A 25,539-nucleotide genomic window follows, 5' to 3' on the forward strand; every position below is an offset into this window, starting at 1 on the left:
TCCCAGGGTGCACCTGTGATGTGTCGCTGCACAGCATGACTGCATGGCCAGTGTTACCCTAAGGCAGGTTTCATTAGATTTGTGTATGGCAGTGGAATTTGTGTGGTGCATGAAGCTTCTGCACTTGTATATTTTCATTTGAAGTTTTAACTTAAAGGTCCCCTATTATACTGTTTTTCATCAATATATTATAGGTCTCAGATATATACAAAACATGTCTCTGAAGTGTTTGGCTCGAAACACCAAACAGATCATTGTAGCATCCCATAATCCCCTCTGTTTCAGCCCTGTTTCAAAAGCGCTGATTCTCTGTCTGTTACTTTAGATGAAAATAAGGAGCCACTCCCCACGCCCCTCTGAGAGATATTTGGTTAAAAAGAACACAATGGTGCTCTAGGAGGAGATTCAGGTGATAAGGTGGGGGGGGGGGGGGGGGGTTACCCTGGTTGGCTATTGGCTAATGGTTACACAAGCCAAAACATCGTTGTGACATCATAAAGGGGCCTAAATCTGATCAGCTCATTTTCAGACAGGTTTTTATATAAATGGATCAGGACAAAAAGTGAGAGAATCTTTTTTCCTGAAACTTTCAGAGTCTCTTTACACAGAGGGGACACATGTTTATGTATAAAAGACATGAACAAGTGGATTTTGCATAGTATGTGACCTTTAATAACCATCACTCAAATAAAGTGGACACAATTCAGTTCATAATGTTCATATCATTTCCAAAGAAAAAGCGACAGAAAGAAGAAGAGAGAGAAAGAAGAAGAGACAGAAAGAAGAAGAGAGAGAAAGAAGAAGAGAGAGAAAGAAGAAGAGAGAGAAAGAAGAAGAGACAGAAAGAAGAAGAGACGGGCCATTGAAAGGCAGGGATATGGGAAACGGGGTGAAAAATGTTTTCAACATTTTCAAGCTTCATCATTAGGAGAAGAAGAGCACACAACGCAAAATAAACTCCAATCAGCGAGTAAACAAAGAACCAAATGAGGAGTGGAGCGGAGGAGTCTGAGCCGCTCGGCTGGATCAGCATTGGAGTTGATCACGATTGGCTATATAAAGCCTGAGACATTTCAGACTCAGTGTTCATTGTAACCCATTGTGCTCTGGGTGCACCAGATGTCTAATGCGCCCTTCTGCACTCTAACACTTTAAACGTTCTCAGCCGGTGATGAACCACACAGGAGCACAAACAAAAAAGTACCATCCGGCAGCTCCAATTAATATTTTTTAGATCGACAACGAGGTTCAGCAAGCGATGCAAGAAAGGCTGCTCTGGGTTTATCTGAAAAATGACAGTTTTGTCTTTTTTCAGCGACATTTATCATTACACAGCTGCTTTGAAGTGCTGCTGTAGACTGAATCTAAAATGTAAAGTTTGCTGAGGATGCAGAGAGGCTGTCTGAAACCAAGCCAGCCTGTCATAACACCATTAAACTAACACTCCCCTGTCCACAGATACTACTGAAACACTGAAGGACATTACGCAAACCTAAATATGAAACCAGTGAAGTGAAACTGTGATATGGAAACAGTGTCATGGTTTTAAATGTGTTCACCAGAAAGGAGTTGCATATGTTTTTTGCTTAGCACTTGATGTTGTTGCTTCAGGTTCATTTGCTTTAATGCTGTAAGTTTTTAGCGTTTAGTAGTTAGTTAAGTAGATGGTAAAAGGCCTTTAAAAAAACCCTTGCTGAGGTTTATATTTAGTACTTTCAAAGGTTAGAGGCGGATAGAAGATTTTCTTTTTAAAGCTTCTACTTCTTCTTTTACCGGCGCACACTCCCTTGTATTCCCACAGCTACAAATGTTAATTTCACACTTGTCCCTTTTGTCCTTCCCAATGGGGTAGGACACGGTCTCATTTTCAAACTAACTTCAAACTCTTTCAAAAACAGCAAAAAACTACAGAAATGTGAAATTTCAATTTGGATCAGTCAGAGGAGGAAATATCTGTATCTGGGGAGCATCATGTGACCTCCGAGCACGAGGCACCTGGTCTGAGACAGACGTTACACAGAGGTGACAAATGGGGGCTATTGGTTTGTTCCTTTGCCCAGTGGCTTTTATCTTACTGTATTATTTGCTTCCTCTTTTCTCTTTGCTTCTGATCCTACACACACAAGACCTGGAACTGATCATTGGGTGGACTGACTGAATAATAAGCATCGAATCAGAGAGGAAAAGGAAAAGTTTAATCTTAGCTGCAGCAGATTTCTGAGATCATATATCATTAAAAAAAACAGATATTGTTTTCCAATAAAGAAGATCTGGCTTGATACTCAATAACAGTGTTGGGTAAAAACATGGCTATAACATTGAATATTAATATAATGAGTTAAGCAGAAGATGTTATGGAAATTGGTTTATGGATAATTTATGGATCACATTGTTGTACATTTGGGGTTTCTTAATAATCCTAAATAATTCAAAGTCAAGCAGAAAAACAAAACACGTAGTAAAGCCCCATCAGCTGAAAGTACTCTGCTTGGCTAATATATTGCAATTCTTTTTTAATAAGATTAATCTTTTACTATTTTTACAAAAACAGTCATCAAATATCAAGTTTCAAGCTGCCTCACACAACACACTACAGTACAGGTGTTTGCATTTGCCACATTAATGTGACCTTGCATTTTAATTGTGATAATAATATGATGAACATTTGAATATCTCTAGAACTTTACAATATACATCCAAATGTTCATACTCCCAATCAAACATGAACCTGATCAACATCCCTGAACTCACAGTCCAACGCTCGTAGCTCCTGAAATAAACGTCTTACCTTGGGATCTCTTTCGAGACGGACTTGTGTCCCTCTGTGATCAGACAAGGATCTCTTCACCACCGTGCGATGCCGGAAGTGATAATAATCACCAAATACCTGAAAAGACAAAGAGATATGATCAGTGATCACACAACACAAGGACATTTTAATCTGTAATCTGATGACGGCTCTAGATCTGATAAAAGCTTGAATGAAGTATGACATGAATCTGCTCGGGGTATTCTCTGCCATGTTAATATAAATGAGTGAAGTGGTATTGAGTTTGGATACTCTGCTCAATATGCAATAGAGACAAAGAACCAAAATGATTATGTACACATCTGACCTTCAAAATCGTTACACAGTAAAGTTAGGCCAATTGACATGCCTGGATGAAATCAAGTAATAATTCATAGATTCTTACAGTGAATGCATTATTTATGGTTGTATTATAGCATAGACCCACTTAAAGCAGCATCAAAGATTTTAGAAAACATAATGTTGTTAAAACCTTGATATCCGGATTGCTGTTTTTTCTCTACAGCACATGTTTAATCAGGAGCTGTGAGGTTTTTCTCTCCATTTTACGGTGCCAAGTGTAGCTAATGGGCTGCATTAGCCGGTAGAAGGGTGTGCTCACAATCAGAGAAGCCTATTTCCATTTTTATTCCCAATAGCCCTCTCCAGCTCCCGGTACCATCACACCGACTGACGTGTTTCCCCCTGTGGGAAACCTGGACCATAATCCTCTGTGCCCAGTCCAGTTATTACTAAGGTGTAATGAAGGTCATTAACAGCTGTGAGCAGTGACACACTTTACCTCAAAGAATACAGTATGTTTTCTGAGCACAGAAAAGTTCACAACATCACAGCTGAGCAACTTGATGGTTAATCTACACGAGTGCTGGAAAATAGCATATTAATTGACAACAGAGTTTTATATTTGATATCTATTGAATAAACCATGTGCTTGTTACAGACTATAAATGGATAGATTAATATATAATGGGGAAACAATGTTGGTTCCAATCTTAATCTAGACTAAGGGAAATAAATAGTTAAATACTGTGTAGCAGCTGCTGACCAATTAAACTTCAATGGAGGTACTCAGGTGGTGTTATCAGCTCGTATGGAGCTTTGAATTGCATATTTTCGATTTCACTAATGACAGAATGGGGGAACTGCTGTTAGACTGAGAGTCATAAACAACATTACCACAACACACAGAGTTTATATGTGAGGCAAACATAGTCATGGACAGCATAAACATACAAGGAGACCAATCCAAACATACTTTGTCCACGGACTGGGATGTTTGGTGTCAGAGCGAAGGTTTTTTGTAGAGCAAAGGTACTCTAGAGTGTGTACTGCATTCCATCACTTTTAAAAGATTCACGGTTCATTCCCCCAACATCCTCTGCTCCCATTTAATCACAGTAAACAGGGCGATTCCAGCCGGGCTGACGCAAAACGCCTCTGCACACAAAGCCAGTGGACAATAGGGAGGCAATAACGGAGAGTGAAGACACTCTTTACAGTGATATTCAACTCAGAAGAGGAACCACGAGCGCGTGTGTGTGTGTGTGTGTGTGTGTGTGTGTGTGTGTGTGTGTGTGTGTGTGTGTGTGTGTGTGTGTGTGTGTGTGTGTGTGTGGGGGATATAAAAAGAGGATAAACGGGATTTCCAAAAAGCATTAGCTGAGCCAGAGAAGAGAAGAATAAGAGCAGGCAGTGGGCCTATTGTGTTATTCCAGATAAGAGGCTGGGAGGTGGACACTGATCAAAGACTTGGGTGGAGAGTGTGGCAGGGTCCATTAAGAAACTCTAAAACCAGTGAACAGGTATACCCGAAAACAAAGCATTGATGTTCTATTCATCCGGTCAGTCAATGATTTCTAAGATTTACCACAGTATAAAGCAGGCATTCGTGATGCATCGTGTTATACGGTTCTTTTGAGGGTTTTTTTATTGGACACATGATTCCATAAACAACATTATACCAGTTTTCCAGGGCAGAGGGCCACACAATGTGTTTCATAGACGGAATAAGGTTGCAGGTGTTTTGGTGTAAGATTTAAATCATAGACAAGTAGTATTTGTTATAAATGACATGCTGATATCCACCAGAGAGCATCAGCCCAAATGTGTCCAAAGCAGGCAGCAACACATGCTACGTTTTTATTGAACTTTTGGTACTTTGCTTTAAAATAAGGCACTGTAAAAAGTGTAGGAAGCTCACAAAAATCAGTGGTTGTCAAAAGTAACACTGGATTATTTATAAAATGTGTATGACAATGCAAAGTACTTGAAGTTTGTCTAAAAGTGAATAATGACTTTGTAAATTAAATTACAAGGACAGTTTGATTCTACACATCTACATTTGCCACAGCGGATATTAAAATATAAAAAGTAACATGGATACTCGCAACAATTACGACAACCTCCCTACAGACACAAGTCAAGACACCAGCTACCCATTGGACATAGACTTGTTCCCAAATAGACAAAACGTTCACATATGTATAGATGGACAGATATACACATACAGGGACAAAGGTCACCCACATTAAACGGCTCAACCGTGTCAAACATATGCGATCACACATACTACCCTCACTGAACATCATGAAGTGCATTTTAGTTCTGCTTAATGTTTTCCCCGAGAGCTTAATCACATGGAAATCAGCAACAACAGTTAAGAGCTTTTGTTTTGGACCATTTAATCTGAGGACAGCAATGTTTCTGTGAAGCTTAACTGCTTTCCACTGGAAAAGAGAGCCATTTACGACAAAGACATTCAGATGGAAAAAGGACGCGGAAACAGACCGATCAGGACTTGAGTGACCATTACTGATGTGATAAGCCGGGCTCTGATAGAGCAGAACAGGCTTAACCGGTGTTCTCCGTGTGGCTTATTACTGAAGTGAGGCATTAATCCATCAACCTCATTAAAATGCACGGTAACAGACAGCGGAAAATTACTGTCTGCTGGTTTGTTTGCTCACACCCCGCCTGCCAAATTTACCTTGTGGGAAAGCGCTTATCAAAAAAGTCTGGTGTCTCATCTCCAGTGACTGTTGACACAATTATGTTTTACAAAGAGCAACACAATGTCTAGAGACAAAGTGGGAAAGAGGTTTGGAGGCTGCAATAACTTGATATGAAATGGTTTTCCATACGGAGTCGTGAATGTCAGGAACAAAGCCTGTGCATTTTGGAAATTCCACTTGAGAGGAGGCCATTATAGCGGTTAAACTACAGACACATCAATCACAACGCACATCAATCATGACACATTTCCCCTCAGTCTTGACGTTTAACTGCATTTGATTTAAGGGCATCGGGATGTGGGGCATTACCATATTTTGTTTGTGCACCAGCGGGTTGAGATGAATTGAGCAAATTAGACTTTTGGAGGCACAGGCGATAGGGCTCCTAAAATAGTTCAGCAACTTGTTTATATAATGAGGCTGGAGTCTAATTACTCAGTGTGGTGAATGGGTAGGACAGGACCACAGACGGTCCAATGGCAGCTGGACGTACCGGGCAGTTCCTGTAAAGGAGGGCCGAGCTGCCCCCGCACACCTGAAAATGTGTTTGAACAGCTGGTCTGCCCTTCTGCCAAACTACTCTTAGTCATTACATGGCGTCTTCTCATTGTTTTCCCCCCTATTTTACTCTTCCCGTAGCAGTCATTATGTTTTTTCATACTCATTAGCCTATGGTTTTATTAGGCATCTATCTTAAGTTTGTACCAAAGCTAAATCAAGAGTTCCGGTAGCCTTTACACCGCAGAGGGTTTAAAGATCACATATGCAGACATTTTTTAATCATCTAGGAATAAATTATTATGTTTATGAAGCCGTAAAAGTGAAACTGAAGCTACCTTATTTATCAACACACCGTGCATCCTCAACAAGCCGCACTCCTCCACTGAGTTTAAACAGTAAATACAGAATATGATTCCTGGCAGTCGCCGCCATTTGATTGAGAAGATGTTCGATTAGTCTATTAAATTAAGTTGAGAAAAAAAACAAGAGGACTAAATTGGATTGGGAGGATGGCTGGGAAATACCCCAATGACTTCAAGCTGACTTTGTGATTAGCGTGACCGTAATTCAGCCAGAGGGCCTCAGTGTAAGCCCTTATAACAGTGGAGTACCTTGTTCAGTATGTTTAAGGTCATTCATTATCACATGTCTATCAGCAGGCAATACAAGAGAAAGTCTAAGGTTTTGAATGCATCCTTTATATGCTTTCACAAAAGTATTTTATAAGAATATTTGATAAACAATCTCTCCTTTGTGTCCTTCAGTTGACCAAAATGAAATCTGCTAGAGTTTGAACTCGTATCCAACCTTGTTAATCTGCTTAAAAAATGTGTACTTCGGTTTACATAGAATGACATTGTGCCATGTGTTTAGCTGTTTGAGGATGATTGATTTTTACTATTTAATCAACCAAGTGAATGGCTTTGATTCCTATAGTTTTTCATGAATAGGGACTACTTCATTTCTGCTGATGAAAACTGTTTTGAAATTCTCAGTCACCATGGTCATGAAAACTGTAGCTCACACAGTGCAAAAGGACCTATGATCTATATTTTACAGGAAGGTTAAGCTATTGTCCAAGGATTTATTTCCTCTGGTCTCTCCAATCTTTGTGGGCGAGTTCATGAGTCTTCTTTCAAGTTTCTAGATACTTTCAGGTAATGAAATTCAATAAACATTTTGCAAAATAGAAAACATTGCAATTAGAAAAGCAGAATGAGTGTTTAAATGATGGTAAAAGGTGCATGCTATTTTCTTATTCAGAAAGTCTGACATGAGTTGTGCTGCATTGTTATGCTTTGTCCCATAGTGTGTGAAGTGCTGGTGAGTACTTTAATAGTTTCCCAAAAAAACATCCAGGTAGTTTTTTCTAAATCGTGTAACATTTCAAGCTATGTTTTCCAACAAAGTAGCAGGGAAGCGCACCCAGATGCAAAATATTATATTTGATTTACAAGTGCTTTCTCTTTTTGCTCCTTCTGTCGACTCACCACTGTGCTGCGGAGCTCTTCCATTGATTCAGCGAAACTGCATTTAAAGGTTATCAGATGTACATTTGAAAGAAAAGCTTTACTCGTCTATTGTTGACATGCATAAACATTACGTTGTTTCTCACAGTGTCACCTTAAGACAGAATTTGTGTTGGGTAAAATAAAGTGGAAAACAAGGCAGAAATCTAGATCCAGAACTCAAAGGCTCTTACAAGTTCAAGGTTGTTATATTCCTGTATTGGAAAAGAGCCAACATAGTGGAGGTAGTGTGGAGATGCTGGATGTGCTTGTCTGCATGTGTTTGTGTATGTTGGATACATATGTTTGCAGTGATGCTGAACTGTCAGTCATATTTGATAAAGCTCAGATAGATTTTGATAGTGTTTTGCCAACAGGCGCCGGCATATTTTCGGGGAAACATGATGTTTACTCATTGGCAACACTGTCTGAGCTTTACTGTTAAGAGACATCCCACTGTGATGTGATGCAACGCTGGCAAACCCCATGACATTTTTACTACATATTAACTTGTGGGTACACAGTTAGTGTCAATGTTGTACCAAGACTAAGATAAATTCTGATTATATTTACAGTAAATGTAATAAAATGGGGATAATATTATTTTAATACATGCTCCGTCCTCTTTGGGTGTCACATTAGTACAATGACTCCTCCGCTGCAGCACACCTCGACCTTATAGAGCTGATTAGCGTGTCAAAAGTTTACGGTGTCATGGCAGACCTGCTGCAGGGCAGTTAGCTCACGGGTCGATGAAAGCTGCCCTCAGATGACTAACTCTTCAACTCTAAGCAAGTTCTTTATAGTGCTGCGAGGGAGTCAGACCACCAAAAGTCTTCACACGCATACGCAGTTACGGTTGTACAGAGTCGGTACAGACCATCATAATCAATTACAGAAAAGTCAATAGATTTCAGAAGCAGACATGCAATCACTCTTTTGTTTCCCACTGTTATGAAGAAACAAAATGACCTGATTAGCTAAATGGATATTGAGTTATGGGTATGGATATTTTCCCTTTCAGCTAATTACTCTCAAATGTTTCTTCTCAATGTCCACGGTTGACAAAAGAAAAACATATTGATGTGTTAAAAGGAAATAAAAGTCATGACTCTCTAGCCTATCATCGAACCACTCTCCCCCCCGCCGGACCAGAGCTGACGAACTGTGAGAGATAAACCTCAGCCTCAGGCTGGAGTCAGATGTCATCTCAAACAGTCGCTCTGTCCCGGGCAAAGCTAAAAATCAGCGGGTGGGGCAGAGAAAGGATTTCTGACCGAGGCGGCATGACCTCTGGCTGAGAGCTATTATTTGAGAATAACCTCTCAGAACAGAGACATGCTTCTTTAAACAAGAGCCAACTGTTATCAGAGGGAACATTTTGTTATAAAAAGGTACAAGTCTGGTGTGTTAAAGCTAGAGGAGGATGTCGCACTGCTTGGGTAACATTTGGAAAAGAGAAAAACACTTTCACTAACTTTTTTTCATCAGAACTAAAAGATGAAAAGGTGATTGTGTGTAATTTATGGTAACACTTGAGCCACTTACTACAATGCATTATAAACACATGTTTAATGATTATAATATGCTTATAAAACTGTATAATTAAAGGTTAAAGCAGTCAGAAATAATGCTTTCTATTAATAATAAAACAGTAAAAAGCTATTCATAATGATTCACGGTCAAGTATCACAGTACTTTATTATTGCTGACACCTCACTGATCATAGTGTGTTGTAACTCATATAGTTGTCATACATTAGGATTATTTATTATGCATTATGTAATGAAATTCCTACATTATAAGCTGATTGAAACTATAAAAAAAAAGGTATACGTTGCTTACATTCAGTTAAATAAAAAATGAATGTACTGAATCCAGCAATCATGAGGTTTTTATTAAACTTGTTCTAATTATTAATTTAAAAAATGCTTTATAATGTGTTATGATTACTGTTTTAATGCATAATACATATTTATGAGGGCTTTTAACAATAATTGCTATATGCAGATTATACATTTTGCATAATAGACATGGTCGTCATCATAGAAATGGAAATGAACTTGAACCATAATGGACTTTCTATGAATTGTGGCCCTAAATCATTGGAAATACCATTTGCATGTGTTCAGGCAGAGCTTTGAGAGGGAGAAGGACAGCCATCAATTCAGTGACTTCATTCATTAAGGTTGACATCATATCTATTCCTCAAGGAAGAATCAATTCCTCAGCCATCGTGTGCTATTTGGTGGAAGTTAAGGCCGGTGACTTTGAAAAAGGTAAGTTATGTTTTAACCGTAACTGCAGCTTTCATAGAATTAGTTTGATGCCCTACATATTAATTTAGTTTCCTTTGAAAAAGAAGAAAGCAAATAAAGCGTGCAAACAACTTGGGCTTTTCCTCAAGTGACTCCTCAATCTTGAAAGTCAGCTGAAGGTTTTGATGAACAGTCTTTACACGTCAAGTGCAAGATGCGAGTCATCCACAGCACTTGATGTTTCCCTTCCTCACCAAGTGAAAAACAGAGCATCCATGTTAGCTTGTCTTTCTTTGAGGAAAACGTCAGTGCATCCTGATGTCTGGGTCTGTAGAGTTACTGCGTTCAACACTCTCTAAGCAACTGTTTGTTTTCATTTCTATTAACTCGGTAATTTTTTTTTCTGTAATTACCTCCCAGGCCACTGCTGTTCCTGTTCACTAATTCAATGCAATGTCCTCTAGTAGCAAAAGTATTCAGGCATAACCTGAGAATGACAGAAAATCTAACTCATTCTCGTTCTAAAAGGTAATTGATTAATCACACCTCTCAACCTCAAATAAAGTAGGAATATTCCTGCACAAACATTTAATTTAGCAACGCAATATGTGTGTACCTAACAATAAATAAAACAAACTCTATGTCACTGCATGAAGATATTCTCATCTATATCAAAATGATTATTAGAATGTAATAAAATCATTGGCCAATTTAACTCTGTGTGAAGTGATTAGTGTTACTTATTTATATTTTTTCTTCTATTTTGAGATTTTTACATTGTATAATTGTTTATTTTCAACCCTTTTTTTATTTCCAATTGTGTGCAATACTTAGTTTTACATGCTGCTACAACGAAAACATTTCCCAGTAGGGGATTCATAAAATATATCTTATCTTCTTCTATACTTTTAAACATTTATTTGAATCAATTTTCTTAGATTTAAACTAAGAGTATTAATTTATGCAGTGTAGATATACATCTGTTAGCTGCAGTGGAAACACATCTCAGCCTTCAAAGACTACAAAGAGCCATAACCGCACTTATGCAATGACTCTGTGCCCTACTTTATAAGAAACTCCTGCGTCTTACAGAGATAAGTTCAAGTACAGATGACATTATCTGCAAATCTATTTAGATTTTCATATTCTCCCAAATCAACACATTATAAAGAAGAGAAATTGAATTAATAATGTATGGACTTCCGAAGATCATTCATAAATGTAAAATCAGTGTGTGTCACAGAATCTCTAATCTCACTTGTCTGATAAATCTGTCACAGCCGGAGACTAAAAACTGTTCATAATCAATCTGCTGGAAATCAAAGGTCGCTCATATCGTTAGAGTCATATGAACGGTTTGGAGATAATCTCTCCTAACGCCGACTCTCATGCAGATGCCTTGAAGAGCTCATCCTCATTAGTTGACGAAGTCAACTGCATCCGTTGCTAGTTATCCCGTGTGTGTGTGTGTGTGTGTGTGTGTGTGTGTGTGTGTGTGTGTGTGTGTGTGTGTGTGTGTGTGTGTGTGTGTGTGTGTGTGTGTGTGTGTGTGTGTGTGTGTGTGTGTGTGTGTGTGTGTGTGTGTGTGTGTGTGTGTGTGTGTGTGTGTGTGTGTGTGTGTGTGTGTGTGTGTGTGTGTGTGTGTGTGTGTGTGTGTGTGTGTGTGTGTGTGAGAGAGACAGACAGCTAAACTAAGATGGAGGAAATTGCAGAGGGACAGGGAGGGAGCAGTTTTCACCACGAGGGAGGCAGTACCATCACTGGGAGTGGAAACTCTATGATTGCTTTTGACACCATGGGGGAATACAAAATCTAATCTGGGCACTAAATCTGTATAAAACAGGACAATAAACATCACCAGCATCTAGTTGAAAAAGACTTTGTGGGGATAGTGGGGAGGCATTTAGCAATCCTGGATTAATTTCGTTTTCACACCGTTAATTATGACCACTTTCTGGCAAATGTATACTTTCAGGAAATTCCAGTTTTAACCGAGGCTTTTAAAAAAAAAAAACAGTTACCAAAACTAACATGGTGCTGTTCGCCAATCTGCTATTCAGTCAATAAATACAATAACATACCATGGACTATTTTAAGGAACCATTTATCGTTATTGGAAAATAGCACTTAATCAAATTCTTGAGTTTGGGATGACACCACTTGAGTATGAAGCTACATCCAGCAGCCAGTTATCTTAGATTATCACAAAGACTAAAACATGGGGAAAAGGTTAGCCTGGCTCTATCACAAATCTGCCTTCCACCCCCTTTAAAGCTCAATATTTATGTCCTGATTGGTTTTACTTTTGAAAAAAAAAAATGTTGAAACGCATTGGCAGGATTATTTTTTTGACTGGCTGCAGTAGCTTCCTGAGTTTCCACTTGTTGCCTGGCAACCTCATGGTAACTGAAAAAGCGTATGACCCAAGAACGTGAAACTATCCCTTTAATGTTTTAGAGTGTTCATGTGCATGAGGAAACAATTAAACCACCAAACATGGGCATACTATAAATGTTTCTCCTTAAATCTGCTGCTTTGTGTGTTTGCTTTTAGTAGAAAAATGAAAATGGAAAAAAAACTGTCTGGGTTTGCCTTTAAGTTATTTCTACTTCACGCAGAACAAAGTAAAGCGTGACAGTGATGGGAGAGTCAGAAAAGATTTACTTTGAGTTCATTGGCATTTCCACAGCTTCTCAGCCCCTGGGGACCCATGCCAGGAGTGCAGGAATAAACGTCATTATATAAGTAGACATGAAAGCACGCAGCATAAAATCCTGCGCCGGACAGAATTAATGTGCACTGATGAATAAGCATGAGCAGTGATATTAATACAGCGGTGAGTCGCAAAGTAGGACCCGAGCCACAGATTACAGCGCTGAATTAAAAGATTAGGCTGGAAATGTTTAGTCACATCACCTGATTTGGGTTTCATTTAAAAATATTCTCCATGTGAGAGGTTACAGAGGGAGGTGTTTGAGGCCAGTTTAAGGGATGTCGACGGGGAGCGTCCTTGATGATGAGGTTGACAGCTGACTCTGAAGCTTTTTCTATAAAAGTTAACAGTGCGTTAAAGCTGGCAATGAGCACTCGGGCTATAAATGTGAAGGGTGCAAGGACACATGGTGGGTACCTGAGAGAGACTTCTTTTCAAATATAACATCTCATTAATTACCTGTTGCGCTTTCCCCTCCATCCCTCTCTTACTTGCTCTCTCTCTCAAACACACACACTGGAGACGGAGCAAAAGGTGATTGCCAGTGGGACAGGAGCTAATAAGATTTAACTCTGGCATCTAATTTTATCTCCCCTCTTCACTCCTATTGCACTGATAGAGCTCTGCTGCTGGGCAGAAATACTAAACAGGCTCCTCCAACCCCAATGTAGTACCGCAGGGGCCGTTTGAGGAAGCTGCATTCCTAATTTCCGAACAACTTTCCATCTAAAGGATTTCCATCACGTCTTCTTCCTCCACGGAGAAACAGACACTTTTGTCTCTTCACCCAATTCAGGTAGCCAACCCTTCTGCACTTCAATCTAATGGACTGTCATAAGGGTCTAGGCAGCAGTATTTTGGGAATGACTGAGAAAAAATGTGAAAAGGACATAATGGTCCCATATTGCTAGATGAAGGTCATTCCATTTTGATGAAAAACACCTTCACATCTGAAAATATGTACTTCCATTTTTGCTGTATTTTATTCTGCATTTTTGTTCGGTAAAGAGAGAGAAGAGAATCTGTCAAGTTTCTAGAATATTTTTGTTCTCATCATCGCCGGTTTGGTTATTCCAACATGTCCCCTCTGCACACCGCTCGCATGAAATTGAGCCACTACCTCGTCCTACTGCTGCCAACGCCCGAGGCTGCACACATTACAGTCTGTGATCCCCTCGCTCTACAAAAAGCCTCCCACTCATTGTGCGCCTCCTCGCTGCACTGAAGGTGAAGTGGGGTGAAAGAAAGACAGATCACAAAACAAGATCCACCGCACAGCTGGGAGAGAGGAAGCCCTCCAACACGGTTTGTTACCGCAGTTTCCACACAGATCAGTTATGGTTCAGTTATGACAATGTGGTATTTTGTAGGAGGGCTACAAGAGGGCAAGAGCGTGAAATAAAGTTGGTTGACTTTCTGCAGATTTCTTCCTTATCAAATATAGATTGGTTATTTTTACAAGCAATTATCGTCAGGAATCCAAAACAAATGTTTTACTTCTGCTCTGTATTCTTTACTGGCAAGCCTTTTCAAAACATGACTCTAACCAGACACGACTGATTTGGTAAGGTATGCATGGCACACCTCAACTTGGCATTTATGGAAAAATGTATGAGAGTCATTCTGGCCAACTAATTATCTGCATCGTCATTACTAAGCTAAAAATAAAGACTGTACACTGAAGCTTTCTGGCTTATAATGTTGAAGCAAAGCTCGTGATTTGGACAAAAACCCTTTTGCTGCCCATTCCCTGACTTTGTGGTGACTTTGACCCGAGTACCTGGTGCCTGTTGGGCCACTACAAAACTTTGTTCCTTCTTCTTCCACTCAAATCTGTCCTAACATCAATTTCACAGATAAATGTGCAGCAAATTGATGTCACCTAAAAGTTTCCTGCCACTCGTCACATATAAAAGCACGGACAGAAGACAATAGTACAAAATGTTGGGATATTTTTCTACAATACTTCCCAAAAACGGTCTTGCCCTTTATTGAGGGGATGGAAGTCTAGACAATGTGACCGGCACATGAAATGGATTATCAGCTGTGTATAAAAAACACATTACAGGCACACCCATTTCCAGCTACCCAGTAGAGATAACTGCCTCCACATCAAAGTGTCCCATGAATTAACTGAATCACAAGTGTGAACAGCACCAGGAAACAGCCACGGACCATTTCTGAAAACAGTTTCAGTATTTATCTGAAGAAATGACATCCTGTAAGTAAAAGATAATTTCCCTGTATGTCTTTCCAGTAACTTAAGGCAAATCATGTCACACCCAGATCTTACGTAGCACATAGTGGCTGGCAGGAACTTCCAGAAATTCTTTTTTTAGATGTTGATGCCTGTTTTGTCTGCTCGCATGCATGAAAGCGACCTGATACACAGTCCTGCCTATCATTTCACACTATTTCACTGATCCGTAGGTGGCAGAAGTGTGCTAAAAAACACAGAAAATGTGGGAACAAAGCGCAAGGAAGACAGCATGTGAATAATGCAAAATGTGCAAACAATTGCTTTGTAAAGGAAATACATTATCATGTTTGTAAGACCTCAAGGTAACACAATTTAAATCAAATATGTTTGATTACTCCACACCTTTAAGCAACTATCTGCAAAATGGATGCAGCAGTGAAACATAGTCACGAGTTAACAAGAAATAAGGCGATGCACTTTATTTGTTCCTTGGGTAAAACATTTTTTTTAAATCTGTTGTTATTTTCCTAAAAATGTGGAGGGATGTCAGAATGATGGGTTGTAACAGGGGAGCGCCCCGAGCAGATCCAGGTGTGGTGCCTTGCTCAGGGGCCCCTGGCAGTACCCGGCAGGTGAACTGGCAGCTCTGCAGCTCCCAGTCCCCGCTCTGTTACTTTGCACTGAGCTACTAATGCTACGCTGCTGTTTGTCCTTGCAGCTTGAATCGAGGCTGTGTTAGTATGCAGGTATTGCCCTGAGAATAATGGAGCGAAGTGAAAATATCATCAACAGCAATTAAGTTGAACTGAAATTAGAGGAAAGCAGTGACTCCATTTCAGAGGAATTGGATTGGGCGTTTTTAATAGGTCATCACGGTTTATTTACCCTAAAAACCTCTAATCTTTTGAAAGCAAATCAACGTAGAAGATGCATGCAAACCGAGTTCTGCTGCCGTCGTAAAGCTTATCTGAAATGTATGTGTTCATTTATGTGGGGGAATGTCGATCAAAATTATTCTGAATTTCTATTCCCCAGGCAGCATGAACAAATGAGTTCTTCCAACCAAATAATTTAGCAATCGTGGGAAGATATGTTGAAAGCAGTTACGACAGAATTATTCATAGTAGACAGCAGTGCGGGGCAAAACAACTCTGCTCTCATTTACATTATAAAAACGAAAAGCAGTCACTGCCTTGTCAAGGAACATTACACTTATATGACATGGCTGCCTCTATTGTAGCTCTCAAATAAAAGCAGCGCATGGGTCCAGCATAGAAATAATATCAATCAGACGCTATTTCCAGACAGTGGAAAGCATATAGACATAAAGCAGCGTGATGCCTTGCATACTTAATGTCATCCTGGCAGAGAAATCCTCACAATCAAGTCCTACATCGATATAGTTTAGGTGACACAACGGGGCTGTGCGTGCATGATGAATTACCGAAAGCAATTATGACCACAGTGCCCGTCTCAATCATTTCCCTAACTCTGATGTCACACCACAGGGTGGGTGCGTAACTCTGAGCTGAGCCTGTTTGGTGATACCGTCTTGTTGGTGTATATTTCAGTCCAAGGGCAAGTTTGTTTGAAACGTATGATCTCATAAAAAACAATTATTTTGTATAGTTTGGGAGTTGCTATGTGCTTGACATTTGATCTAATAAAATGTACAAATGTTCTTTTTACCAGTGTATTCACTTTAGATTTACAACACTGTCTGAATGTTCTTGTCACTTGAGTTCAACACACTGTCGACTGTCGAGTAAACTTCTGGTAACTTCCTCTTTCTCTGTGTTTATGTTATTTTCTTAAGTAACCACAGTCTGGCTGTTAGATACTATGTTGAACACATCTAAAAAAAAAAAGTCAACCACACGAAGACTGCGTGTTTGGCCCACAGGCTTAGATGGATACTGAACAGCATGGCAATGCAGACCACTGTATTGATGAATGGGTCCTGCCTGAAACAGGATGTGCTGCATGTTGTCTGAGCGCACAGTCATACTACTATTCCTCATACCCATCTCCTCCTCAATCTCACTCACAGCAGGTGAGAGTGAAAACAGCGGGGCCAAGCACAACACAATGACTGGGTACTGGCAGTGACCTTACGGCGCTATCATTTCATCCTTTGGATATTTGATTTCTCCCAGAGAGAGTTTGGATTGTCACAGCACCATGGCAAGAAAGAGAGACGCACAAATAAAACTCAGTATCCAATCTTCAGCTACCCCACTGTGCAAGTACATCGCAACATCACGTCACAATGCACTGCTTCATCTCAGGGATGTAAACACAGATTTTGCCTAGCAGTTCTTTCCTATTCAGTGATGAGACAAGGCCATAACAGTTATCCAGATAAGATAAGATAAACGTACACCTTTATTAATCCCTGTAGGAAATGCAGGTGTCAGAGCAGCAACAGCAAAAGAGTGAGACAGGGTAGGACAGGTAAGCGTTCACGCGAGGATAAAAAGTAAAAATGAAGATGACAATATGATTAGGTAAAACACTGAAGGACTGAATTTACACATGTACGGATATTATTAAAGTTCAATATGAATATATATGTTGATGTGCAAGTGTGAGTCCAAAGTAAGCAGATCATGTGACCACCATTGCTTTACATCACTGACAAAATAACCAAAATGAACTACATTACATTAGGGAAATATAATTAATGCACAATACCTGCATCAATCATTGTGGTGTTGATGACAACTGGTGACTTTATAACTATAAACCAAACCGCACGCAGCAGTATGCATCTATGGCAGGAAGCCCGTCCATCACCCATGGGCCACCCACACAGCTGTTTTCACTTATGTTGCCTGATTAGAGCTTTTCTCAGGGGTAGGCGTATAGAAACTATGAAGGATTGACAGCTGCCTGGTTCTCCTGTAGTTCACCTGTTAGAGCACAACACTTGACATGAATGACTCTCACTTCCTAGAGTGTGGTAGCATCAGTATTTCCCAACATATTCCCCAAATAAATGAGATGATAATTCATTTTGTGATGATTGAGTCTTGTAATAATTTAAGCTCACATTTAATAAATTACTAGGAAGTTGACAGGTTTTTTTCAATGCGTACTGTATCTTAAAAAACAAGTTTAAATAACACAAATGTTTCCTCTGTACGCTGACGCATCACTCTTTCGAACCTTCTTGATGTTAACCAGTTAAGCCCCAAGCCTGTTTTTCAGGTCTCAGACTCGAAAATGACATTCCCAAAACAAATGACTATATCTTCCCTTCTAAAAGGGGTAAATTAATAATCTTTTTTCTCAAAGCAATGATACACCTGTGAGTTGGATGTAGAAAAGTCAGAATCAATATAGATTTTTTTTAATTTAAAGTAAATTCAGATTGAACATAGTAAGAAAATGTAAATTATAGTGGGATAGTAGACTAAAAGCTTTAGGAATCCAAACTATAACATATAATAAGTACCCTGTATCAAGATTGATGCAAAACAAGTGACATTTGACCTTTTTAAAAAGGGGTTTAGAAAACAAACCCGCCTCTGGGGTCATTTGGGTGTATTTGCCATATCTCTGGCCCCCCTCGGTCGATTTTGATGATTGACACCTCTTTTGAATCGTTAGAGCCAATAGAATCGAGGGGAAGTTCCTCAAATCCATCTAAACATTACCATTGGTGAATTAGAGTGATGCACAGCCAGCATGCCATGCCAAAACCGGAAGCTCTCTTACACTCTATATCAGGGGTCTCCAACCTTTCTTCATCTGAGAGCTACTTTGAAAAAATGAAAGTGGCCAAGAGCTACTTCCATCACATCGCTTACATTTATTCACATAGCCCTCATCAGTTGAATTAAGCTACTTTTGTACACGTGTGAAATTGCAATACCTAAAGCTTATCAAAGATCTTAACTTCACATCAAGGTCCAAAAAAATGAAAATGTCTCACATATTATTTAACATAGTACATAGTAAGTACATCACTGAAAATTCACATAAACGTCCTTAATCACTACCTGACAAGCATCTTATGGCACATGTGTAAAATAAGTGCATTCACTCTTTTGTACAGTCAGTGAGATGAATGGCACTGCATGGAGTCCACCATAGAGGTGTATGCTGGAGTGTACCCACTTAGGTTCACTCTAATAGAGTCACTTAAATGTCCATCAGTCAGTCTTGTTCTGTATTTAGATTTCATGACATTCATGTCAGAAAAAGCTGCTTCACAAAGGTATGTAGAGCCAAATAAAGCAGACATGTTCAGTGCTGCTTGGTGAATGTTTTATAGTTTTCTGGGTCTACAAGGCTCCAGAAATGTTGTGAGTTTTGCTGAGACTTAAGCTGAACATGATTTTGGAGATGTATAACCTCCATCTCCACAGGATTGACACTGAACAGTTCAGCCATCTTTTTCTTCGTCTTGACATGAAATTATAAACCATAATAAATCAATTGTATAGGTCTAGCCTCCCTATATCTGTGTGTGAAATTGTTCCATCCTCAAAAACAAAAAACTAATGCTTCTGCAGTCTGGCTGCAGCTTCTAGCAACGGTCTTCCGTTACTGAAGGTCCTGAATGTGGCATCACACACATGACTTAAGTCTGAACACAGCAGACAACAGGAGTATTTACAACAGCATACAAACTAAAATAGTGCATGTGGGTGCACACTTACATTCTCTGTCTTACTGTTACATAAATCCCATGAATGTATGAGATTAAGTTAGCTTCATCATATCTCAATCAGTGATTAAGTGAATAATAAAGTTTCTATCAGGTTACTATTAGCCTGTCACTCATTATTTTCAGGGGGGGGGGGCCGGGTTTGGAGGAACAGAGGAGACGGTGATCGCGGAAGCTTTTTCCTCCTGCCTTCATAAACGTTACACACGTATTTATCAACTGAAAATAGCAAGAGGACATTCATACTCTGCAATCCAAGACTTGATTAAATCCACCAAAAACCTGACATGACGATAACGAGTGTTTTTCAAAAAAACACAAATCCTTGTGTCTCTGTGCCGCTGTCACGTCTGTTCCTTGATCTCTGCGTCACCGACCAATTTGATATTCGTGTCACAGAAAACATTCAAAAACAAAAAAACGTTATTGTCCAGCCGCGGCCGAAAAATCAAGAAGCAACGTTACTACGCTATAATCGATAATCGAGCGGCGAGCTACTGAAAAGCTGCCCGCGAGCTACGTGTTGGAGACCCCTGCTCTATATGAAAAGTACGTTTATTGACATAAATGTTATGATGGATTATCAGTAATCATTTCAAAGTGACACAGACACATTAGATTAACCTTCAGCAGCGTTTTTATCGTTTTAATGCCATTGGACACAACTTTTGATCAGAAAACAGCAACGAGTTTTGGTCGCACAGTGATGATACTTATACCTCTAGAATCTGGAATCTCAGCTTTAATCTGATATCTTGTTTGTGCAGATCCGATAAGTAATAAAGTATTTCTACCGTGAGTTCTGTGCTAAGTGCGTTAGCATTTTTTCGCTCAGGGCTAATTCAGAGGCTTGGTATTACCCTTGTGTTTCGTTTAGCTAAATATTGTTCATATCGTCAGTTAGCTGAGTTTCTTCCCGTTAAGCGGGTATGAAACATTAATAGGTTGTTAAATGTTAAGAAGCCCTGAGACACAGTTTCCCCGGCGGGGGCTATGGGGCTTAACAGGTTAACACAAAGTTGTCTCCTGTTCTTTGTCCTCTTACAGATAAGTGTGTGTCTCTATGCGTGTATGTGCATGTGTGTGTCCTGTGGTGGCATTTAAGGTCACACTACTCACAGAGAGGAACATTCCTCTCTTAAATAGTACGGTACAGTCTCAAGCTCTGAACACAACAACTGTGTCCAGCTGAGTCCCACAGCTGCTGGTTTCAGCGCTCTACCAAAACCACACCACCACCACTGCTACTGCTGCTGCATGGTGGCTCTAACAATGACAGGAAGGCCGGCCGCAATCATTTCCTAGAGTCTACCAGCAATATCAAAACAAAATATTCAACCATTTGTTCCACTTTTCTCCTGCTTGTAGATATACAGAAGGCGTAGATAATGAATTAGGCACTGTTAAGGCACACATTAGTCTGTGGTTGCCTTTCATTCTCCCTGTGTGTAATCGTGAAATACATAAAACAATGTTTCCAGTAACCTAAAGAAACCCTGAGCCTTGAGAGTAAATTGGGACAACATGTAAAATGGGAAACAGTCCCAAAATAGACGAACAAGGCAACCTGGTACCAAATTAAGGATAATAAAAGGCTCCAGGCTGGGTTGGGGGTAGAGACAGATTTTTTCATAAACAGCTATTAAGGTCTATAAAGCAGTAGGAGGCTGACGGTTTTCTGTGGACTAAACGCATGAACCCACTCGCTGGGAAAGCTCCCTCAGAGCTGAACTCAGCACAAGCCTCAGCTCTTTCCACCATAATTGCAGTTCTCCTGGTTTACTTTGCGTATTGGAACGTCAATGAACGCCGGCACCAGACTCTCAGCTGGAGTTTCTCCACCGTGCCACAGCAGTGCACGTCTGGACTGGTGCCCTGGGGAGAAAAGCCGGTCCCTGAGGCTCACCGACTATAGCCACCACAGTATCCCGTCCAAAACATTGGTAGCTTTCCCTGAACTGAAGCAGCCTTCAGAGAAACAACCAAACAGATGGACACGCCTCACAGAACAGCCTCTTCAGTGTTTCCTGTGCAGTTGGTTTCCTCTGTACTGTGTTAAATATGGCAGGTTGTGAGAGCCCAGTGGGCATCTGGGCCAATATTAACGTCAGATGCATTGCATGTGTACAATAAAATGTACTGTATATTATAATAATAATAATAATAAATTCTATTTATATAGCGCTTTTCTAAGACCCAAAGACGCTTTACATTTGGGGAAGGGTAGACAGACAAGGACAGGCAACAAAACAAAACAAAACAAAAAAAAAACAGAGAAAAAAAAAAAAAAAAAAAAACAGATGCATCATCATTCATGGAATTCAAACGCCAGCATTTCCAAACAATGGGTACAGCTTTCGAAAACAAATGACAAATGTAAATGAATGTACCTGTTGCTATCAATATTAATCATAAATATAAAAGGTACTTCCCAACTTCCTATGTGCACCAAATGTATGACTTTGATGAGGTCACCTTGACTGATAGAGGGCATTTATAACCATTTTGTAACAATTCATATAACGATATAATATGTTAACAATTTATCTTATAATGGAATTTATAAGTTGCAGCCATATAAATATGCAAAAAAATGCATACAGCAGTCAGTCTAATAAATATTGGGTTATAAAATTATCCATACCTTTCTAATATTAATGAACCGTATTTCCCTTGCCATAAATAAGTTACTTTTTTCTACAATTGCTGCAGTCTTTCTCCCAGGAGCCAAAAAACTGTTATGTATACCGCATCGTTTCCCAATCCTACAACCTAGTGATAACAAACCCCCCACGGTTATAAATCGACTCTATAAGGCATTCAATTCAGTCAGCAAAATCATCACACACAATAAAGAAGATGAGCTCCGTTTGCAATAGCCGGCACCAGGGATTCAATTTCACAAACATCTGATGAGGTGGGGGGGGGAAACTGCAACTCATTGATGCATAGCCTACATCAGCAATAAAATATTCATGAACGTTCGAACGCACGCACGGCGACCACTGATACTGTACACAGACATGATTAATCCACTTCCTATGCAACATGGATAGATTAGATAGCCTAGAATTTAGAGCGTGTGCCACTCTGAATTTTATTGAATCTGAAGAACACGCACAGACCTGACTGTCACATCAATAAAACAGATGATATAACATCCTGCAAGAACAACCACTCATTTTTCAAAAAGGAATTTCAAAGGAAAAAAACCTCTAGCGCATTTAGGAACATTTTCTGCCAAGATGGCAGGTTACCAAAACATTACTGGAAACATTAAAAAACAACTAGGCACCTACTCCAAGTGCAGTGCTGCGAGGAGAAAACCGCCTGGTGTGTGAAGAGCTCTAAAAAATGCATTATAAAAGAGGTGTGAGAGAAAGAGAGAGGTGTTTGTTTGTTTGATATTCGGATCAGCTATGTGGTGCCAAACAGTATTTTGACAAGATTTCTTTCAAGGCATGTGAATAAAAGCAACTGTATTGACATCTTGAGGTCATTCAGGCTGAAGAAAAAACAGATTCAACTGATGAAAGAAACAAGATGTTCCTCAGATTCTAATTCAATAACACTACAAAGAAAAGAGTGTAGGTGGACCGCACAGAAAACATTTGCGCGTCTGTAAACTGTACATCATGTACATCATAACAGTAAAACATTATAATTATGATACATTATTCGAAGGTTCAAACTTGAGAAGCACAAAAGCAGAATCCTCACACATAGAATCCTGTTTTTTTTTTCCACCCCCAGCATACGTAGCTAAACTAACTCCATCTGTGATAAGGACACCTGGCGTGAAATCTAAATCCAGCATCTCTGCTACACTGCAACACACCACAACCAAACAGCTCCGAAACTGCAGATCTGTTACAACTTAGCAGGACTCGTGTTACCAACGGGGGAAAAAACACTTGAAGCCATCATAAAAAAAAGAAAGCTCCTCCCAAATGCTGCATTCCTCCCACACTGCATTCTCCATTAGGCTGGTTACAGGCCTTTAAAACATTCACCTGATTGTTTTCTTTGTAAAAAGGGCTTATCAGATCTAACCCTCACTCTTTGTGAAATTGCATCACAAACGACCTTCCCGACTCCAGGGTCAGCGTGTGTGTGTGTGTGCATGTCTGCGAGCGCGTGGAGAGCACGAGGACAGGCTGGGTCGGGTCAGAGACAGGAGAGTCCTGTCCTCGCTCTGTGCTCTAGACAAGACAAACAAACCAAAACCAACTCAGATCAGATCGCTCTGACAGTGGCTCCTGCTGCCAGCACCTTCACAATTTAAACAGAGAAATATCTTATCATTATGGACTAACCAATATAAATCCTGTGTACATTATTTTGGCAAACATCCTGGTTTGTGACAGATTCCCACCTGGAAGCTGCCCAGAACAACCACCGTCTTATCTTGTGGCCGCTGGAGCAGATGGATAAGTGCATTGTTTAACTGCCCCACACTGCTTCCTCTCCGTCAAGTGGTCGGTGGTCATTTCTTCCCACCCAGATTGATACTGTTATTGCAGGGTTCGAATTCATCAAGACCTTACGTTTAAAACCTATTTTAAATTAAGTTTCTATGGAATACTCTATGGCAGTGGTTCTCAACCTTTTTACACCAAGTACCACCTGAGAAAATAGTTGCCTCTCCAAGTACCACCATATGACCAATGTTAAAATACAGTCTATGCACAGTTCATGCAGGACTCGGAGGCAAATGTATTCATAATAACATTATTTGTCGTCAGCCACAGCTACATGTACAAAGGGCAGTCTCTCTCTCTCTCTCACACTCATTACTCACTCACTCAAAAACCACAAGTGAGAACATAAAGAACAAAATAACTTATTCTCACACAACAAATGACAACTGTACATACATGTCATTTCCTCTACCAAAGTTTGAATGTAGGCCTCCTGCAACAACCTACATTGTAACAGAAAATGTCCTATTGGGAATTCAGTTCCACAATAATAATGAAAGCCTCCAGGAGCAGATGATGGGCCTAAGGGCTAATAGCTCATCTTCAGTCTGCTGATGTTTGCTATTGCCATTTCTGTGGTGGCAAAAAAGATAACAATTAAGGACAAGTGTGTGTGCTTTTTCAGCTTTTGACCTCGGTCACAGCCTTCTCTCCATTCTTTGAGCAAATGCCTTCTTGCCGAGTCACTTCTCTCTTCCATCACAGCGTTGTTACTGTGCATATCACTTTTGCGTTGCTGGCGGAGCCTGCGCTTGGTTGATGACTGTCCTCCTCCGCATTCACTTGTTCACTTTAGCTGGTAATATTCACCTCTGTACCTCTCTTCCGAATACCTCCCGTTTTGAGCCACGTTTTTAACATCATTCAGCTTTCTTCTTTCTTTAGCTTGCTTGCAACGTTCGCTAATCGTTCGCGGGTAGTATGGTCGTCATTAGCAACGCCAGAAATACTTTTTTTTTGTATTCGTTTCTAAATCTAAAAACAACAATAGCCTATTAGAACTTATTTAAACCACAGTTTCAATTATCTCAAGCTTATTTTCATTCGTTGTAGTATTTTGATAGTATGATTTATTTTTTTATTAATGTTATTCAATCAAGCCTCAAACTGATGGCACTTGTCCCTATAGCCTGTTTTAAATTGAAGTTGTCTGAGGTCCTTACCACCAGCTGCTCTTGCAGTAGTAAGTAGTGTACCTTACTTACTGTCCCAAATGTGCACAATGTAGTGACTGCTTTTCGTCTTTTTGTTATAGTTGTGTTTTCTGTATTGGTTATGTCTGTTATGTGTAAGAACCGTTGCTGCCTTCTTGGCCAGGTCAGCATTGTAAATTAGATGTCTCAATGTTTTCATCTGGTTAAATAAAATGTAAAAAAATAAATA

At 39.8% G+C, this 25,539-nt stretch overlaps 1 protein-coding gene across 3 annotated transcripts in view; it reads right to left on the reverse strand.

Annotated features, from left to right (window-relative positions):
• furina (furin (paired basic amino acid cleaving enzyme) a) overlaps nt 1–25,539 on the reverse strand; it is an 83,771-nt gene that overhangs the window by 36,112 nt on the left and 22,120 nt on the right. For all 3 annotated transcript variants that reach the window (XM_034117023.1, XM_034117022.1, XM_034117024.1), the window contains exon 3: nt 2,789–2,887. In XM_034117023.1, the coding sequence (XP_033972914.1) occupies nt 2,789–2,887 (99 nt within the window). The remainder of the gene's footprint in view (nt 1–2,788; nt 2,888–25,539) is intronic.

Source organism: Trematomus bernacchii, unplaced genomic scaffold (genome assembly GCF_902827165.1).
Source record: "Trematomus bernacchii unplaced genomic scaffold, fTreBer1.1, whole genome shotgun sequence".
Lineage (NCBI taxonomy): Eukaryota > Metazoa > Chordata > Actinopteri > Perciformes > Nototheniidae > Trematomus > Trematomus bernacchii.